The sequence below is a fragment of the Aulostomus chinensis genome, chromosome 19 (genome assembly GCF_037954235.1).
Source record: "Aulostomus chinensis isolate RoL2024-O1b breed Wild chromosome 19, RoL_Achi_v1.0, whole genome shotgun sequence".
Taxonomy (NCBI): domain Eukaryota; kingdom Metazoa; phylum Chordata; class Actinopteri; order Syngnathiformes; family Aulostomidae; genus Aulostomus; species Aulostomus chinensis.
In genome coordinates, this window is record NC_141338.1 from 6,208,265 (window position 1) to 6,228,304 (window position 20,040).

Sequence of the window (20,040 nt, forward strand, 5' to 3'; positions counted from 1 at the left end):
AATTATTTTTTTTTCATGATAATGTCTATGATCAAATCATGCTCTCCCACCTGTCTAACCTAAGGATTTAATTAATTCAGAAATAATAATCAAGTGAATTTATTTATATAAATTGTCACCATCCTTCACAATGGCTGAGGAGTTTGGATAACATGTGTTTGTCAGAGCATGTTTGTAAGTGTGAAACTATATGTGCTTGCACACACACACACACACACACACACACACACACACACACACACACACACACACACAGCAGCAGCAATTAAACTTGATAAATGCTTTTGTTTACAGGAAAGCACCATAATCTGTCTCACTCCTTATATAAGCAGGCCATAAACATAGCCACATATGTCTGTGCTACATGCATGGGATTCTTGCTGTGGCGTGTATACACTTTCATGTGGGCTCTTTGTGTGTGTGTGTGTATGTGTGTGTGTGTGTGTGTGTGTGTGTTCAACAAAATGACTGCATGCTCTAAGTCAGACACTGATGGCGTGTTTGTGTGACCCCTTTTAAAGTGGCATCAAAACCAATGGCCTTTACAAGTGCTTTTTTATTGAAGAGGCTTGTTTTCATTGTTTGCGCTTGTGCAAACCAACCACTTCCACTGACAATGCCACAGGCGGTTCCACAGCTGGTTTGCTGCAGCTGACAAAGGCCACGTCAAAGCCACCAGGATGTAAATCAGTATGAGGTGATTAGTTGATACTGCTGATGAATGACGTTTGAGACAAACATAAATGCTTAACAAAGTTTCAGTCCACCAAAGCTGGAGGAATTGTCCAGCAGGGCAAAATGGAGGTTTAAAAGTTAATGTTTTAGTTATTAATGTAATCTAGGGTTAAATTTAGAGCATATTTTCAGAAAGGCAGCTGCTTGGTCTGACAAAAATAGTCCCATTCATAATACTTGGCTTGACTATGTTCAGGCAACCCTGTGCCTAAAATTTTGAGCCTTGTTAAAGTTTTATTCCAGTTTGATTTAGATCTCAAGAATTCTACCTAAGTGAGACTGATGTTGAGGAGAGGCAACTGGAGGAGATGGGAGGTGCTTCTGGAGCTTAAATAGCTTTAATTAGAGCCAGACAAAGACCTCCTTATACATCTATAATGGTGGGGGATCAGAGACTAAGACTCAATAATCTCTCAGACACAGAAAAACTCAAATGTAAATCACTAAAATAAAAAAAAAATCACACAGAAAATGCGCACATATGCATCTGAAATACATGCACGCTTAGGTGCAGAGAATGAAGTGCTGTCTATTTAATGTACAAAGAAACTTCTATTGTTTGGACCCAGGTGTAGTTAAATCTTTGTCTATTAAAGAGCAACAGCCTGAATGCAAAAAACTTCAAAAACATAAGTTTCCAAATTCTCATCCCGTTTAATACTCTTATTCTTTATCCAGCTAGACGCAGTCATTCACAAACCAACTCTGACACGCTTGTCCATGCTCCTTTACAGTAGCACCGAACCACGAGTGTTGGTTGGATTATACTGGAAGATTTGCTTGAGAGCTTTTTTTTTTTCATTTATGCACAGTGTTGCTGTTTTGTTGCTTTGGCTGTTGTTTACCATCAGTCACCATTAGCTTTGAGCTATTGATGCATAGCCGGCTCCCTCTGAGTCCTTCAGTCACAAAGAAATAATGCACGCAGGAAAAATGTTTTGTGGGCTGAACACACCTTTGTGAGAACTTGAAAAAAAATTGTACTTATTTTCTGAATTATCATTTAAAAAAACAGGAATCTACAGTTTTGCTAGCGGGTGTTACATCAGCATTTAAAAAGTTAACATACTCAAAACAAGGGGGTGCACAGAAAGTGTGTAGTTCAGCAGAGGTTCACTCAGCCAAACCCAATTTAAAATTAATGCAATTATAAACTATTTTAAACAGATGTGCCTATAACTGGAACAGATTCTTCTTTGGCCCATGCTTCACCTCTCTAACAAGTCTGGTGAAATTTGGCCTCATAGATTTATGCCAAAGACAAATAAATCACATTACTACCTTGGCAGAGGTAATAATAGTAGTGTAATGGTCACCATGTAAGTGCGTAAGCATGCTAACGTCTGCTGTGTAACTGTAAATTGTTATAAACCATCCTGAGGGGTAAAATTAATGTCTCATTCCAGGATGACCTTCTAGTGAGCTAGATGAAACATGGGTTCATCCTCTTGGGATCATAAATACAAAATATAATGGTATTCCATACATCAGAGACAGAGAGAAAGAGAGGAAGTAAGAGAATTCCTCAAAGAGGAGCCATAGATAAGTCACTATCTACTTAACCGCCTGAGAGAAAGAGGCCTTTCATTAGTCCAGAATGGGATTCCCATGAAGTGTAGGTGCAGCCTGCCGCAACAGCTCAGTCATGAGAAGAAAGTCCAGTGGAGCCATGTGTTCTCTGTCTGTTTACAGTGCTTTTATTAGGCATCCTGTGGCACAGGCAGCCTTTTGAAAGGCCGTCTTTATAGGAGCTTTCCTGTTTATGCTTAGGGGTGGGAGGTCAGCACTCGCAGCCCCGTGCTGAATATGGTCAATCTGCCTGGATAGGAAAACTTTGTGTGTGAGTATGTGAGAGTGTGTGTATCTCAGCTGGGTGATGGGAGGGATGTTAAGTGATGTGGGAGCCTGGCTTGGTCAGTTATTATTGCAACTGCAGAAAATAAGTCCATGACTTTGCCTTCTAGGCCGGAACACACAGTTACAGTCCTCTCTGTCCTTGTCTATCTATCCTTCTGAGCCACGTCCCTGCCAAGGGTGTTATTACTGGTTGTTTGTATTTGAGCCTTCAGTTGACATGTACGTCAGCAGTGGTGGCAAAAACACAAACAAACAAACACACACACCCAGAGAGATTCCTAGAATAAACTTAAAGACAAGCTGCAAAATTGGCTGAATTGGCTGCAAAAAGCCTCACCAAGGAAATCTAAGTGTTACAAAGGGAAGTGTGTTTAATGGAGAGGGTCATGTTTGAGGGGAACTGAGAGAAAGACTCACCCGAGGACCCCTCTTGCCTGGCAGGCCTGGCTTCCCTGGAGGTCCTAGGAGTCCCTGGAGGAAGACAGTATTGAATCAGTGTTGCATTTTGACATTTTAATATAACCGTATACACCCTATCAAAACCTTCAGGCCATGAAGACTCCTCTCTGTGTTTCTGCTGCAAAACCATGGGACAGGATGCACAGCGGCTGCAGGGTAAAAAGTGACACCTTTTTACTCTGAAGTAATCCAATCCCCAGGGGATGAAAGTTCAGCCTTATCCATCAGGAAATTCTGAGCCTGTATGGCAGGAAACTGTAGAAATAACAGGTCATTTCCTGCACCACTCAATGCCTCTGTGTGACTTTATCATGCTCAATCGTTTTCTTTTAATCAAAAAAGAGGAAAAGGAGAAGTGAGGAAAAACAGGGCGCTTGTGGTTGCTGAGGCCAGTCCAGACGTACTTGTAAGGCTCTGGATCATTATGTGAGTGAGTGTTAAAGCCTCTATAAGTGTTTATATGTTTCATTTACTGTAAAATGCGTAGAAGTATTTTTACCAGGTTGTTAAATGTGATGGCTGAGATAACACAGATATGAAGTTCTTGTAAAATAGCAGTGGCGTTGAGCATTTACCATAAAGCACGTCTACTGATGTGCGAACACTTCTGTAGTTTCCTCATCTCAGTTTTCACAAGGCTATGAATTTTAAGAGAGAACTTCAGAAAGAATTTCAACTTCAAAACAATTATTTATTCACATAGACCTCAGTTTGTGATCTTAGCGCCTACCTGGGTTTATTATATGTCTGTTTTCTGGTTTATATTACTCTGATTATTATAATTGGCACCCCATCATCTCTGCTAGGGTGACCTCCATGGTTGAGACCACCCCTACAGTTACAGGTGGTGTGCTCTTTGGTGGCCTGAGGACCTGTCAACATAGACACACACTCCTGTCCATCTTCACACCTCCGCACTTCCCTGCGTTGACTCGCCTTCCTTACGCTTGTTTGTTTATTTCGACTGTCCTTTCCTTGTTGCACCTGTCCATCATCACGTTGACAGAATTTCTTTTTTGACAACTCTCTTGCCAGGTAGGTAGCAGTCTTATGAAAACTCTACATCACTCAGTTGGCATTTTACAATCACCACAATTCAAACATGGTTATGTTTGAGTTTGAATTGTGAAAAAAATGACAAAGGCTGTTTTTAGTTATGCGGTTTCAACTTACACTGCATGATTTGTGGGACCCTACAACCTAGTATAAATATCATTTTCCAAGTTTTGCTTATATCTGTGGAAGGAACTGCTAAATGGTCAAAGTTTGAAAAAGTAAAACTTTAATTTTCTTGCTTGAAATTGTGACATATAATATCTATTTTAATCAAACAATCAAATTTGCAGGATTTCACAACGAAAATATCAAAACTCTCCTTCTTGCTTTATTGCCTTAAGTACAAATAAAAACACATTTAAAGATTTCTGTGTCAACAATTTGTGCTTAAACTTGCTTGCAGCTACAATGTGACTGAAGAAAGATGCCAAGTACTGCAAAACCTTTTGGAAAAGCTTCAACGCTTGAATTTCAATTCAAAGCCAATGAAATTTATTGTTAGAATTTAATCAAATGGAAACTCAAAACCTTGCTTTCAGCAATCACATATCAATGTAGAATATAGGAATCAGATTCAGGTGCACAATTTAACAGATCTTAAAAAGGAAATCATTTAATTCAAAACAGAAGTCAAAAGACAAAGGTGCTTCAGATGGGAATCTGTGCCATATCCGTTTCTGCTTTGGATGTTTCTCCTGGCAGCCAGCTAACTGCAGGGAGGTGGGAGGTGGGGTGTTACAGGAGTCCAGATGATAGTTGTATTATATCTTTCAAGAAGAGATATTTGAGGCAGCAAACTGATGAAAGATGTGACCAAACTTGGCTAGAAACTAGTGCCAGGGCATTATTTCTTTTATTTCTTTAAGTGAGATGATTAGTATTGTTTCCTTCATCCTAATGTTAACCACTGTGGACAGTGCTTTTGTCCCCAATTGCACATGCAGTCCCTGTTTAATTGGTCCATTTTTGTCCCTGAAATTAGCTTAAGAGGCACAATACTATGCACATCAAGTGTAGAATGCATTGACCAATTCAGCATTCACTAGATCAATAGCATGATATGGTATTTGTTCTGAATTTGCTCCTGTTGGATGTTTAGACACAGTCATCTATTAAACAAAGTGCTCCTTGATGGTTATAAGCCACTGTGTCTTTGGCATAACATGACAAAAGTTTTGAGGCTTGTAAATCATGTCAGACACTCTTTAGGTAAATTATATTGACACACCCCTCAATCATCATTGTACAGTTTCTTTTCTCTGGTACTGCCCTTTATATTGTTATTGCAGGTAAAGCTTTCAAAATAGCTGTAATTGAGTTGAATGTAATGATAGTGAAGTCTGGTGTGGACATCACAACAGTGGCCACTAAACCAACCCTAAACACACCACAGTCTGCAATCTTTAGCAGAAAATTACAGACCAATACAAAGAAAAAGCACACCGGCAGACACAGGCCTCGCTCACTCTTAACACTACAATGACTTTTCAAGAGCTTAAGATACGAGTACAACACTCCCATCCAACCAATGCCTGCATCATACACAGACATTGATGGCTCAGACACATTTGGACGTGAAAAACTGTTTTACTGTCTAGTTTACAAAACATTGAATAATCACGAAACAGAAAACTTCCAAAGCACAATTGATTTACCAAACAATTTGCACAATTCGAACTATTCATGCACAGTATGTATTTCTGTTGAGAAGCAGTCCATGGATCTCCTTAATAAAAACAACTCTGACCCTTGAAATTTAAGTGATAAATCAAGACACAATTGAGCTGCTGAACTCTGAAACATAAATCTATGAAAAACATGTAAATGGATCTGTCTTCCTCCTTTATGCTCCTTGTTACACAGGCCTTGCCTACCTTTCTGCTTGCATTGGGAAGCTGAATGATGGTGTTTACTGACTGCTTTGACCCTTGACCTGGCTTTGAAGGAGGGCCATGTGACCTCCACTAGTCCTCTATGACAGAGGAATCTGGTGCAGAGACGGCAAGGCGTCAGACCTGACACGTCACGCCCCGCCTGGAGGGTTCTGTGCACAGACCAAGAAGAAAAGGAGGAGAAAAAGTAGGATTTCTAACCTGTGTGGGAAATAAGACAGTGCTACAATAACCCGCAGATCTGTGTGGTCTCTGATTTTGTAGCTCCAGAGCATTAGAATCATACATTTCACCAGTGACAAAGACCAGCAGACTTATGTTTCCTCGGTGCCGAACTCACTTTCACCACTTAACTAACATAAACCATCAAACTCACTACCCACAACTGCCAGTACAAACAGTCCTCAAGTTTCTTGCTCCTGCAGTCTGGACTCACGTTTGTGCTTGACTTCAGCTACAAAATGCTGCAGCCAGGCTACTGGAAAGCTACACTCTAGGTAATTTCATACACCATCTTTTATCAAAGGCAACCTTAGTATTGTCTTTTTTTTATTGCCATGTCAGTGTTCCCCATCCTTCAAGTGTGTGACTTCTTTTTGGTGTACACTCAAACATTCACTAACCCACCCAGCAGCAAACAAACATTCTTACCGGTGGGCCTGCTTCTCCTTTTTGTCCTACAGGTCCAGCTAGCAGGGAGAACTGCGTAGGTGCCATGTCCCAGCTCTGGAAGCCATCAGTGGCAGGTGGTGTTACAGGAATATATGAAGGTCTGGTAGGTCGTGGGTTGACTGGAGCCTTGGTGGTTTTGGCTTGTTTTGTTGGCTTGGTGACCTGTTTAGAGTCCGGCTTGGATGTTTTAGCAGTAGTTTTGGAGATTGTTGACTTTGAGGGGTTCACTTTGGATATTGTTGGTTTAGAGGGGACAACTTTGGGTTTGGACAGAGTGGCTTTGGATGTAGTAACCTTAGGCTTGGGAAATGTTTTCTTGGCTGTGGTGGGCTGTGGTTTCTTTGGGACTGGAACTTGGTCTGATACGGCAGAGTCATGCTTTGTCTTAGACAGTTTGGTGCTGGTAGTGGCTGGAATAGCAGGTTTCTTCTTGTTGTCTGTTCCTGCATTTGCCTTTTTGGGGCTGCTATGAGGAGTGGGCTTTGGGGGAGAAGGTTTAGAGACTTTCTGGTTTGTAGTTTTAGAGGTTGAGGGTCTTGGAGTTGGTGGTTGTGTTGTTGGGGATCTTGTCCTGAGTGGTGCTGTGACAGTTTCGGTCCTAGCCTTGGGAGGTGGAGAGGCAAGGCTAAACTGGGCTGTGACTGGCATCACAGTTCCTGGCATCACAGTTCCTGGCAGGGGTGTAGGAATGGTCCCGAGCTTGGGCTTTATTGTTTGGGTGGGGGCTACATATCTGACAGCAGAGGCAGCAGCGGCGACACTCTTGGCTAAGCTAAGCCTTGTGGACTTCCCAGGTGTTTCGGGGCCACCATGTTTGGGAGCAGCAGCGGTAGATGTGATGTTTGATTGACGTGGTAAGACAGGCAGCAGGGGAGGAAGGTTAGGCCTGTATGTATCTGCTTCCCTGCACTGTTTCTTAATGTACCTGCAGTAATTGTGAGCTGCCTGTGCAGAAGGGACCAGGTCAAATTGGCAGATGGCGCCTTCAAAGTGAGCTGAAGCTTGTTGTTGGCTTGTCCTCCCCAGAAGGAAGGAGCCCTGGAGATCTGGAGCCAGTCCTTCCTCACTCTCCCAACCAAAGTCTGCATGAACACTCTGCTCTCCGCAGGAGGCATATAGAGTCACTCTCTGTCCATTAATTCCCACTGCCAGCTGATGCCACTTGCCATCATGGGGCTCATAAGGCAGTGCCACCGAGGTGTTAGGTCCTGTGTGAAGGACAAGACTTCCCGGTACAAGCTGCAGACCAAGAAGGAGCTTCTTGCGGCCTGAGAGCAAGGTGAAGAGGAAAGCACTGTTGACACGGTGCGAGCGCACACTCAGGACCAATGCCACATTTGTCCAGATGGCTGCTGGAAAGACTGAGCGCAACGGACTTTCAATGTGCGCCCGCTGGTTGAGGATGATTCCTGATCTGAATGGAATGACCCCAGTTGGCACGGAGCGTGACAGCTTATCTCCTTTAAGCCCCAGCTTTTGGAGGATGTCCACATCTGGAAAAAAGAAAAGTGATGTTAGAGGGACAAATAATTATGAAAGGCTTGTTTATTAAGTTGACAAACATGAGAATATTACCTCATTCATTTTGTATGAGTATTGTTTTCATTTTATTGAAACCATTATACATCTCTGTACTGTGTTTTTGCTTCGGTGCATGCTCTTGTATCTGCTTGTACTAGCTCCATAAAATTACGTTTCTCCTTTCCTCTCAAACCAGAATCAAGAAAATGTGGAACTTTCCTAAAGATGTCAGACATGATCTATTTCTAGGCATGAGGACAGATTAACTGTGTGTACTGAGATACAGTGCTTCAGGCATTAGTTTATCAGGAGGCACAGACACGGCACAGGGACAAATGGGGAAAGACTCACATTACAACAATTGCTGGAAAACTGTAAGAACACAGGAGAGAAATGAGCTCGCAGCTATGGATAAGAGCAGACATACTGAGTGAAACATATTATTAATGGGACATTCTTTGTGAGAATTTGCCCTTCCTGACATATGTGAAGCTCAGCAAAATACTTCAGCTGTCTCTGCCAGAGGCTGTTGGATTGACTGCACTGGCAAATCATCAAATTTTTCCCTTGCACAAAATAAAAGCAATCTGTGAATTACTATCACACATGACAGGCATGACAGCATCATAGCCATACATCATGTCAGGCTGATGTTTCAGCCAAAACAGAAAAGCTCAAACTGTGTGATTTAAAAAAAAAAGAAAGTTGAAGCAAAAACAATAATAAACTCACTGGGTTTTGAGGTGACCAAACTGCTTCTGTAGGCTGTCTGCTCCAACTTCAGGCCAAAACAAATGACAGACTGACAAAAAAACTACACTGATGGTAGGGGAGTGGTTGGTTCATGTGCTCTGAGTGGGTAGATGCTGCACTGAGACTCTTTAGTGGCTTTTGTTCGAAATGTCAGTGGTTCAAAGCCTCACGCTTGTCTCCAATACGGCAAGTGTGGCATCATTTTGACCACATGACTTGAAGCATAAAACAGCTTTCAGCACACCCGCAACCAATGGCCTCAACATACGGCATGCTAATTGCTATAAAACCATGCAAATGCAATCCTATCTACGTCTATAACCTATACCCATTCACTAATCTAAAACCCACTGATGTTGGTTGCACCACAACACACACACACACACACACACACACACACACACACACACACACACACACACACACACACAGCCTGACATAGTTTGTCGATGTTCTCCATGTCTTTGCAGACTGTACTGGGTTTGGTATTGTTTATATCAGTCACCCACATTATAAGCAAGACAGCCTGACATGTTGTTTGACCATTCCCTATTTCCTATGCAATAAGCCAGAATACATGTAGATCAATAAATAATCAATGACACAACTACATAAATAAATGAAATGGTAATAAAAAAAACAACAACAACTCATCATTTTAATCCAAAGGCTTTTTCCACCCAAATTGTTGCAGGTGATCTTGTGTCAGCACCACTGGAGTCATTTAGGATCACATGTCCCTGATGTCACTTGAAGATTAATTTATGTTCATTCATGTTACAGATGAAATCCTAGGTTCAACAATGCAGTCCTATGAGCCACAGTTAATTTCCAGTTTAGAAAAAGGGTTTAATCCCTATTTAGAGAAATGGCTTTGTGAAAATATATTTGTTATTGCAATGTTTTCCAACGTGACAATACAGTCAAGGTTTGGTTAGGTTTAGGCATAAAAAAAACCCACTTGCTTAAAGTTAGGAAAACACTGCTTTTTTTTGGATTAAAGTTGTGTAATGTCGTATTACTTGGACAGGACTTGAACACCCGTCTCTGACTAAGAAGTCCAATATGGGTTGGTACCAACCAATTGCTACCTCTTCATGCAAACATCCATTTTGTGATGTTGCAGAAACAGAAAATGTGTGTGTCCACTGTTAAAAAATATTCTCGTGGATTTTATTTGTTTAAGTGGTGGAAACAGAAACAATGCCAGTGTATTCACTATGCGAGTATGTGGTCACTTCACATATCTTCTGTGGGACAGTCCTATTTATAATATTTCTCATGTCACATTCCAAAAATACAAAACCAGCTACATTTATAACTTTATTCTCTCATTAAATTGTTGAATGCAAACTGGAAAAAAGTTTGTTGTATTCTATTGAAAAAGTATATGTGCTGGATAGTTCTAGAATGTCGTCTTTGTTTTAAGGCTTTGGTGGTAAACGAGCCACAGGACATTAGATAAATTAGCATCAGACGACCTGCTCTTTTCGTGTCTTCTCTGTGACCCTGTCATCAACAGAGTCAGTTTGGACATTCAGGACATCACTGTCACCACCAGTAAGGACATCATCTCCATGCCTGAAGGCTGAATACAGTTTTCAGCATTCCAGCCAACTGTGACTCTCTGTTCAGCGTTTGGCCATTGAGGGTCCCATTGCTCATTCTCTTTGACCTGTGATCCAGGCCCCTCAACATCTTTATTGTCTCTAGACACACTCTGACCTGTGATCATTGGGCCTTATCTAATGGGGACATGTGTATAGAAGCCATGCTTGGGAAAAGATGGAGAAGCGGGCAAGCATTGCTGATGAGATGATAGAAAATGGGAAAGATGAGAGGATACACAGAAGGATCCTCACATTTGCTGTACTGGTAACAATGATTTCAATGAGGTGCTTGTCTTTCTGTAATACAAAGCTTATTTCATTAGACTAAGGGGACTCAGACTTTGGAAATATATGATTGCATGGAAAGTTTGGAAAAAGTTTGGTTGGAATTTGATCTCCGATGGTTATCAAGCAATTAGACCCAAAGGACGAGGGAGCAGAGAACTGAAATAAGTTTTGCAAAGAATCATCTTGTGCTTAATGCCTAAATAAATCTCTCTAGTGTGGAATTACTGAGCGCTTCTCAGTTTTAAGACATTTTTAATCTGATGTTCCACTTATTCATCCAACATTGCACTCAGATGTGTTTAAATATAATTTTTTTTTGCACAGTGAAAACTGAGCCAAATTGAGGCTTATATAAGCAGCTCTCCATGGTCTTTCCACATTCTATATAAGACTGTAAGACCTCTTACCTCCAAGCATTAGGGCTTTATAAAATAGTCTGAGGAAACAAGACCTACTTGGACCATAATACCAGTCACCATAGTGAATTCTCCTCTTGTGTGGTCTCCTCTGTAACAAGACTTGGCAGTGAAGCAGACGTACATATCTTTTTCTGTACATAGACTTCTATCTCTGAACTATTTAAATACTAATTGTATTATAACAGAGGCACGCATTAACCATGGGGTTTTAGATATACAATGCACAACACAGATATGAACACACACATAGACAAACGGACAAGCTCATGTTTCATACATGGTTTAAGTTCATAGCTTCACTATATGCCAAGTCGCTTACAAGGACAGATAGAAAGCACAAGGCTCCTCACTCTATAATTTTGGAGATAAAACCACTGATTCATTCAAACACACTCAAAATGTGTCTCTCTGGTTGCACTAAGATAGTATTTTGTGTAGAGACTCCATACCTTAATGTAGTATGGAATCAATGATATTTCAGGGTGTAAAATATTCCTTGCACCAATGTTGGATTTCCAATTGACACTTGAATTAAAACTAAAACTGTCACATGACTTAATCATGACCAGGACATGGCAGCGTTCCAAACTCTGAGGTGGGGGAAAGTCTGTCGAACTCTTAAAATCCCACTTAGAAAATGTAGCTCCTATTTAAGCTCTTTTGTCTTGAAATACCTTTTTGTCACTGTACCTTTAATAATGGGAGAGTAGAGATCCAGGCAGTGAGAAAGAAAAAGAAGTTAAGACATGCACTGAGTTCCAAACTAATATAGACTCAAAGATGCAATTTCCATTCTTTTTCAATTGTCAACTCCACCATATTCTAATAGATGCCCCATTTTTATTTGGATTCTCAATTAATTCAACTGCCTTAACTGACCATTTTCCACAATACCATATACTCACACTATCGTATGGAACATACTCATTGCGTTTGGGCTCCAAAATGTAGTCTTAGGTAAACATTTGGTCATCACTGATTCAGAGGCCTGGAGAGTGACCTTGTGGAACACCGAGGGAGCCTTCCTTCTATAAAAATGTAACCTGGCACTGTCATTTGCTTCTCCTCTTTTGTTCTCTGTATGTTGGTATAGTAGAAAGTGAAAAGGTTCTGTTCCAGAAACAGGCAAAACATTTTTGGCTGACCACAGCAATCAGCTGAGGTACCATGGTTGACTGGACAGCAGAGGGAAAATCTATAGCCGGGGTCCTCAATTAGCGGACCGCGGCATACCTCTCTGTGGACCCAGGGCAAATGGCACTTAAAAAAAAAAACCAAAAAACAACGAAAAAAAACCCAAACTTTTTTTTAAAACATATATTATTTGTATTAATCGCCGATCTATCGCTATGCGCTACTGTTCTATCGCTAAATTCTGTCTCATTTTTTGTCAAATATCTCCCATGTTCCCACTTCTGTTGTATTCAATCACTGCATGCGCTCTGCGCTCTGCGTGCTGTGTGTGTGAGAAAGTGTGCGTGAGAAAGTCTGTGCTTCGGGAGACAGCGCTGATTGGCTGTTGCCTGGGTGACAGGGTATTATGGGCTGTCATCTATATGACAACGATGCGCTAATTGGCTGAGAGAGCGTACATGCTGCTAGCTAGACTGGACGGACCGCAGCACGAAACACGACTCGTACCCGGCACTTTGCAATCTGTTTGTTTACATGCATCTTTTTTGTCCAGCAGTGTTTTACTGTTACAAAATGTACTGTCAATCGTTATTGTTTACACCTTAATGACAGATCTTGTCAATTATTTAGTGTACATGTGTAAACATTGTACTTGCAAGGTTTTTTTTTTTGTATTTTTATTTTAAGTCAAGAAAATGTTTTGTTAATTTATTTTTATTTAATCAGAATGTGCCTTGTATTTTTGTTTGGACAAAAGAAAACGAGCTTTACCACCTTCGACCTACCTTGTACTTGACCGACATTAATAAATGGACCCATGCTTGTATGAAAAAAACAATTGTGGACCTTCAAGATTTGTATTTGAGGACCCCTGTCTTCGAGTGTTGTAGCACTGACAATGAACATGTACAAAGATAGCATCATGTCCTGTTGCCAGAGTTGACTGCAGAGACAATCTGTGACATACAGTAGAAATGTAATACGTCATCATCTGATTGAACACTTTAAAGCAATACTTCACTCAAAAAGTGTATTTTGCCTTTTTGAGTACTCAAATTAGGTGTCTCACTCTCACAAAGACATTTTTCCCTCCTGCATTACCTCGTTTCTCCAGAATGCAGATAGAGCCAGCTACGTATATTTATCAATCCATCGTCATCTTCCGCTTATTCCTTACTAGTAAGGGTCGCGGGGGGGCTGGAGCCTATCCCAGCATCTACGGGCGAGAGGCGGGGTTCACCCTGGACAGGTCGCCAGTCCATCACAGGGCCAACATACAGAGACGAACAACCATTCACACTCACATTCATACCTACGGTCAATTTAGAGAATCCATTCAGCCTCGTCCCCAAATTGCATGTCTTTGGACGGTGGGAGGAAGCCAGAGTACCAGAGAGAACCCACGCAGGCACGGGGAGAACATGCAGACTCTACACAGAAAGATCCCGCGCCCGAGCCGGGACTCGAACCCGGAACCTTCTTGCTGTGAGGCCACAGTGCTAACCACTGCAACACTGTGCAGCCCACGTATATTTATCTTGACAGTAATAGTGTTTGGTGTCTAGCAATAGAAAAATAGCAAAGGGTTGAGGTTTTATGGTTTGTGTTTGAAATGTTTGTGGTTTATTGAGATAATGGATTATATACGTAGGATGATGTCCATGAGAGTTTGTAAACAGAGATTGATGGGTAGGTTTGCTGTATTTAGCCTGAAGTTAACATGAGCTTCAAGTTAAATATATGTGGTTGGACCTTTCTGAATTCTGGACTCACAAAGAAGCAATACAGAAGGGGAAAAAACACACAGAGATCCCAAGACATCAGTTTGTGAATACCTGGAAGGCAAAATCCACTTTTTGGGTGAAATATCACGTTAAACTATACTGACTGACTGTGATGCCACCTACATCTATCTCTACAGTGGGTTTAAAATTTCGTCATGTGAATGAATCCCCTCTTAAAGAGTGTGCCAGGGTGAGTTCACCAATTCCCCAACAACTGTTACTGTAAATGCAAAACAGGCTTACAGTAACAAAGGTTTATTTCCTCCATGTCATCTGGTTAAGCCTAAATTAGCATTATTGTGTCTAAAACAGTGACTGTTATGTCCCATCAATTGAATGCAGGAAATAATGTTGAGTGAACTGGGTAATGGTTAAGATCTATGGTTTCTCTACCATTGCTCACTCAACTTACTCAACACTTGTTGTCATGGCAACAACTGGCCCAGTTCTCATTGCAATGGATTTACGTGCTTGGGCAATGACCAAACAGGCAAGGAATAACTCCACAATCCCCCCCTCGGTGCTCCCTCCAAGACATTTTACAGTTTTTCCACTGGTACATTTGCAGTGAGGAAGAAGTTCAGGGAGTGAATATAGATGAGTGGAGGAGGCAAGAAGCTATGCCTTACCTTCAGGGTGTACTTGTGTAAGTCCCAGGTAACAAGTACAATATAAAACCGTACAGAGCAATAGGGCTCTCCTGGTGGAAGAGAAGAGAGGATGTTAGACACAGGCAGCAATCACAGTTATGTTGGACTCATTTTAAAATTTCCTTTAATAGATAAAACTGCTGCCAAGGGGAAGCTACTGTAAGACACCAGAAACGCCCGTAATACACCCAAAAAGCAGTGTTTTAAAAGTTTTCATTAGGGGGGTTACATAACACCAAAAACACTGATTCAAACAAACCCATCTGCTTCGGACGTTAGCTGCTTCTTCAACATGAAAAACAAATGTGATCTGGACTCTGCTAAGGTACTTACAACTCAGCAAAAACACAGCACTTCTCAAATTGTGGTTTGTAAGGCAGAAATACTATAACAGACTTATCCATCAACTGTTCTCCCAAAACCAACATCCAGTACAGACACACACACACATATATGTATACAAGACTAAACAAAATGGCCTGTCAACGCCCTCACCACATCCAGGTGTGTGGCAGAGCTGAGGAGACTGATTGGCAAGTGGATTGAGGGGCTCAGTGGGGGACCAAGATCTGGTGACAGGCAGGGGAGCCACTGTTTACCACTGGAGGTCATTCAGACACACACGGTCACACACACATTGGAGGAGGAAATGTGTATAGCAGCTGTGGCCAGAGGGCTGGAGGCGAACCGGCAGACAGCAACGTGGGCCAAAAGCTCCAAATACATAAATATGGGAAAGATGATAACTGCTGTCTAAACATGTTTACTTGTGTTATCCGGTGTAAAAATGTGCATGATTACAGGGGAAAATAGATATTTTCTTTTTAAATACTTTGAATCACCCAGTGGGTTGATGCTTAATGATTGTAACCAGGTGTATAAATGTACATGTGTTTGTGTTGTCTTGCTCCTTGTTGCTAATAAAGCTTTACACACAGCTGGCTCTGGTTGCTCAGCATGCTTAGTTTGTGTGTATGAGTGGGTGTGCATCTCCAAGACACCCAACAGTCTTACTCAGTGTCTTATCAGCTGAGGGGGGGATCTGCTTTCTGAGTCATGAATGCTCAGATTTTTTTTTTCTATTGGAGCGAAAACAACTCATTCTATCCCTCCAGCTATTTACATCTGTGGAAACTGGACAAAGTTCCCTGGGAAAGCAGTGCTGTTTTCTTTGGTTTTTCAAATTAAAAGTTCTCGGTAGCTTGTTTAGGTTTTCATTATGGTGCTTTTGAAGTGTACCGGTTGGAGCAGTTGAAGGTGGCTGCACAGAGCCGGATTTGTGCGCAGCGGACGTTTAAATGATTTGGGCCGACATCTGTACACAGACTGTCTGGTGTGGTTTTTGTACTGCAACAGTGAGCTAGGACATGACTCCCTGAGAGAATTCTCGGATAAGCTGAGTGAACAAAATAGAGACCAGCTGAATCCATTAAATCACACAGTCTAACCTATATATTGTGTTACAAACCACAGAACTCCCATTTCCAAGAGCAGGGGATGGGGGGAGGTGGGGGGGGGGGGCACTGCTCTGTATAGCTAAGTTTCTTTCATAATTAATCTACTCAGGGAAATTGTAGTTGATCTTGTTCTACACTGTGCCCACACATTTCCTTTACCACCAAAGTATGAAAATAAATAGCAGAGAGACAGATTCATGATCAACGAAGCAAAAGGAGCAACCAAGCAATTTTTTTTATCTGATCATTATTGAGCAAACTACACCAGCAGATGATTGACTTCAGTGTTTCTCTTTCCTTTTTCCCCTCATTGTCTAGCACCTAAACATCAACTGCCTGTGTACATTTCAACCTCTCACTACCCCAAGGCCAGCATGAATACACACTGCCAACCAGATGAGATGTCAGCATACAAGCAATTCCTTTTCTTGAGCTACTCAATGAGGATTTCCTAAACGTGATCCTGCCGGCTGAGCGCGCGTGCACAAACACACACACACACACACACACACACACACACACACACACACACACACACACACACACACGGTGTGGAAAATTCCGATGGATGAGGAGACACTAACCGAGCTAGATAGGGAGTAGATCTGGCATCAGAAGTACACTTGTATGTCAGCCATTTAGTCTAATAATCACTCACTCCAGACTGTCTAAGCACCTTCATCAGTCTTGTTTCAACTGTTATGTTTGAGAGAGGATGAAAGATGTAAAATTGTACATGGGCCATATTTCTGATTTGTGATGTCCGGATTTTGGATGCTAAATTTACTGCATATCATCAAGTTAAAGAAAGAGTGATTGCCTTTGACACAACTGAACAAAGCCCTGGAAGTGACCTTGAATCAAGAATTGAATGTTGCTCTAATTACCTATGTATTTAACATAGTCATTTAGCTTCCATCCATGAAGTGTCCTGGCATTACATTTACTCTGAAGAGCTCCCGCACTTTTTTCACTTCCTTTGTAAATATGGATTTTGTCAAGAACATACATTTTCTCCAGAATAAATGTAGTGTGGAAACGAGTTTTAGAACAGAGTGAGACATAAAGGGCGACCCCATGTGGAGATGTGGAGAATGATGCTCCGTGCAGCCGACATCTCGCAGGTAAAGTCATGACCCATGGACACCCCTGAAAGATTGATGCCGTGATACTACTGTTCAACCGATTTTACATGTGTGTAAAACATTTTCTTAACGCTTCACAGACAGTTGGGAGACATGCAGGATAAAAGCAGCTCATGCCATACAGCTTGTTGTAAATAAAACGGTCTCCCAGGAGCTTCCTTTAATCATTTCTCCTCTGATCCAAACCAAATGCTGACTTCGCAATAAAACCACACATCAATCTAAGGTAAGAACGGAGTGTGTGTGCAGCTGGAAGCAGTGTGCCCTTCAAATCACTGTAGCCAAGAAAAGAATATGCCACCGGTTTAGCCAATTAAAGGCAATTAACTTGTATTTAAACTTCACATCCACGTTAAAAAAAAACTTGCACTGTGTGCGCTGTGCGTAAAAGGGAAAACACGTCTAACAAATGGGTGTTGATTAAACTTTATGGGTCTGAATAATGTCTCGTTTGTTTTCCAAATTGGATGAGTCAATCTTAATTGGATGAGTCAATCTTAAATGAGCCATTTGTTTTTGTGCCATCGCAGATCCATTGAAATACACAAATTCAGCATTCAGCTACCGTCTCGAAACTGAAGTGGAGAAACAGGAGAGAAAAAAAGTGTTTAGGTTCATTTTGGATAAAGTTGAATTTCACATATTACAAAAACGCCAATGTTCCAGACGGACTGAATATAGAGATTCACAGAATTCCCAGTGGACACCATTCCTGCATGGTGAGCTGGACCAGTGCCAACCGGCACATCACAGGTACGCACATGGAGGCACTCAACACGCCTTAATTCCATCCCCGCTTGTGATCCCTCCAACATCTCCTAATCAAAACACACACGAACGTACAAATAAGTGAGACGGATTGTTACTTACTTTGTGTCTAGATGAGAGGTTTTGCAATCTCTCCTTTGGGTGCCTAAATTCATTTGTATTCATTTGTCCTGGCAGTCAAAAACCTGATCCGTTAATCACAGCGTGACTCCTTTGCAAGGGGGGCAGAAGACACCGGTCGCCGTTTACACATTTGAAAAGCTTGAGATGAAGTTCCAGAGGAAAAAACTCATGTTGATTTGCCTGTCAAGCCCGACATAAATTCCGCCTGGTAAAATGGTTTGACAGAGAGTTTCCCTGTGCGATTGTCCGTTGATATTCCCCTGTGTTTCATTCATTTATGCCGATCCAGATTGAGGGACGCGCAGCCGGAGAGAAAGCTGGGTTCGTTTAGGGGGTTACGGAGTCAGGAGCGTTATTCCCATCCCTTTCCTTTTTAAATGGGCTTTCTGTGGGTAAATCGTGCACCGCACAGCCAGGCGTCAAGTTACAAACCCAGCGGTTGTGTGGAGCAACTACACGCCTCCTCCGGGGGGGGTGGCCACATGGATCTTACCCAAAACCCCATGCACCGGTAAACCAGATGAATGAACCACGGTGACAAAGAGAGGGCAGCGCGGCAGGGACAAACTCCTGAAGCAAGGACGGTACTTCAGAGGCTGTCCTTTATTTCCCATTCTCATTCAGGTTTCATAAGGCTCTATTAACTGTATGAGTCATTCCAGGCTTGATTTTTTTTTAGAAAAGATGGTTTGCCACTGGGAATATGTTGCAGTTTCATTTTTGAGTAAAGCTGCGAAAAATGCAAAGAATTTAGGAAAAGACAACCCACTGGAAACCACCCACAGAATGATTTTCTGACCAAGTTGCAAAGTGATGTTAAAACTGTGCATGTCTTGTTATGCAGATTCTGCAGCCAGTGCATCAATACTGACAGCAGTTTAAGCCATTATGTTGGAGAAGTGTTAATGGAGACATTTTAGCAGCGGCAGCACCTGGATCAGGTCTCGTTACCTTAGGAGGGGTCAAGGCCTTACGCAGGATCGGACCTATACCGAAGACCTCTGCACAACCACAAGAGTCAGTAATTACTACCTGACATCTGTTCGAGATGTGTCATGAATGTGTATGCTCATATATTTATGAGCTCGTCACAAAGTTGTACTCTCCACAGAAAAGGGTCTTTGAAGATGAGAGCTCTCGTGTTTTTCCTCTCTTAAACCACAAAAAGAAAAAAAAACCCACCATGAACTAATGTGTTGAGAAAAATCACAAAAAGAGGACAGATGGAACAAAAAAAAGGATTATTTATAAATCCTTGAGTAAGGATTTCATGATCATTATGGCACTGACTTTGAGAATGTGAATAAAAGTCAGTATTTAACATGAATGAACAATACTAACAACTCTCAGCTGAACTAAAAGCCTTGGATATGGCTCACAAGCACACACCCACTTGGGCTACTTCCCGTCATCTCTTATACAATTTTCTAAATAAGGACAAATTATTATTAAAATCTTGTTTTTATTGCCATTACCTAAATTTAAGTTGGATAAATGGGTTATTTCTAAAATGGGATCTTATCAAACATCACCTTACACTGAATCCCTTCACTACATAAATCAGTGTTAGAGCAAGTTCAGATGAATCTGAAATCCAATTAGAGTGGTCTAAAGTGTCGTTTGGGAAACTAAAGAATACGGATGGGTCATCAAACATGGGTCCATCAGAACTTGCTCATTGAGAGCCACTGAGAGGTCAGCTTGAATGACACTCTGT

At 41.6% G+C, this 20,040-nt stretch overlaps 1 protein-coding gene across 4 annotated transcripts in view; it reads right to left on the reverse strand.

Moving 5' to 3' along the window:
• The window catches only part of LOC147243782 (uncharacterized), a 96,707-nt gene that overhangs the window by 53,030 nt on the left and 23,637 nt on the right, over window positions 1-20,040 (reverse strand). For 3 of the 4 annotated variants that reach the window (XM_086186844.1, XM_086186841.1, XM_086186842.1), the window contains 3 exons: window positions 14,810-14,880; window positions 6,651-8,164; window positions 3,010-3,063 (listed from right to left, as the gene is read on the reverse strand). In XM_086186844.1, coding sequence (XP_086042970.1) covers window positions 3,010-3,063; window positions 6,651-8,164; window positions 14,810-14,880 — 1,639 coding nt within the window. Of the gene's footprint in view, window positions 1-3,009; window positions 3,064-6,650; window positions 8,165-14,809; window positions 14,881-18,302; window positions 18,688-20,040 lie in introns of those variants that run through there. The other variant, XM_086186845.1, reaches the window with a different exon arrangement.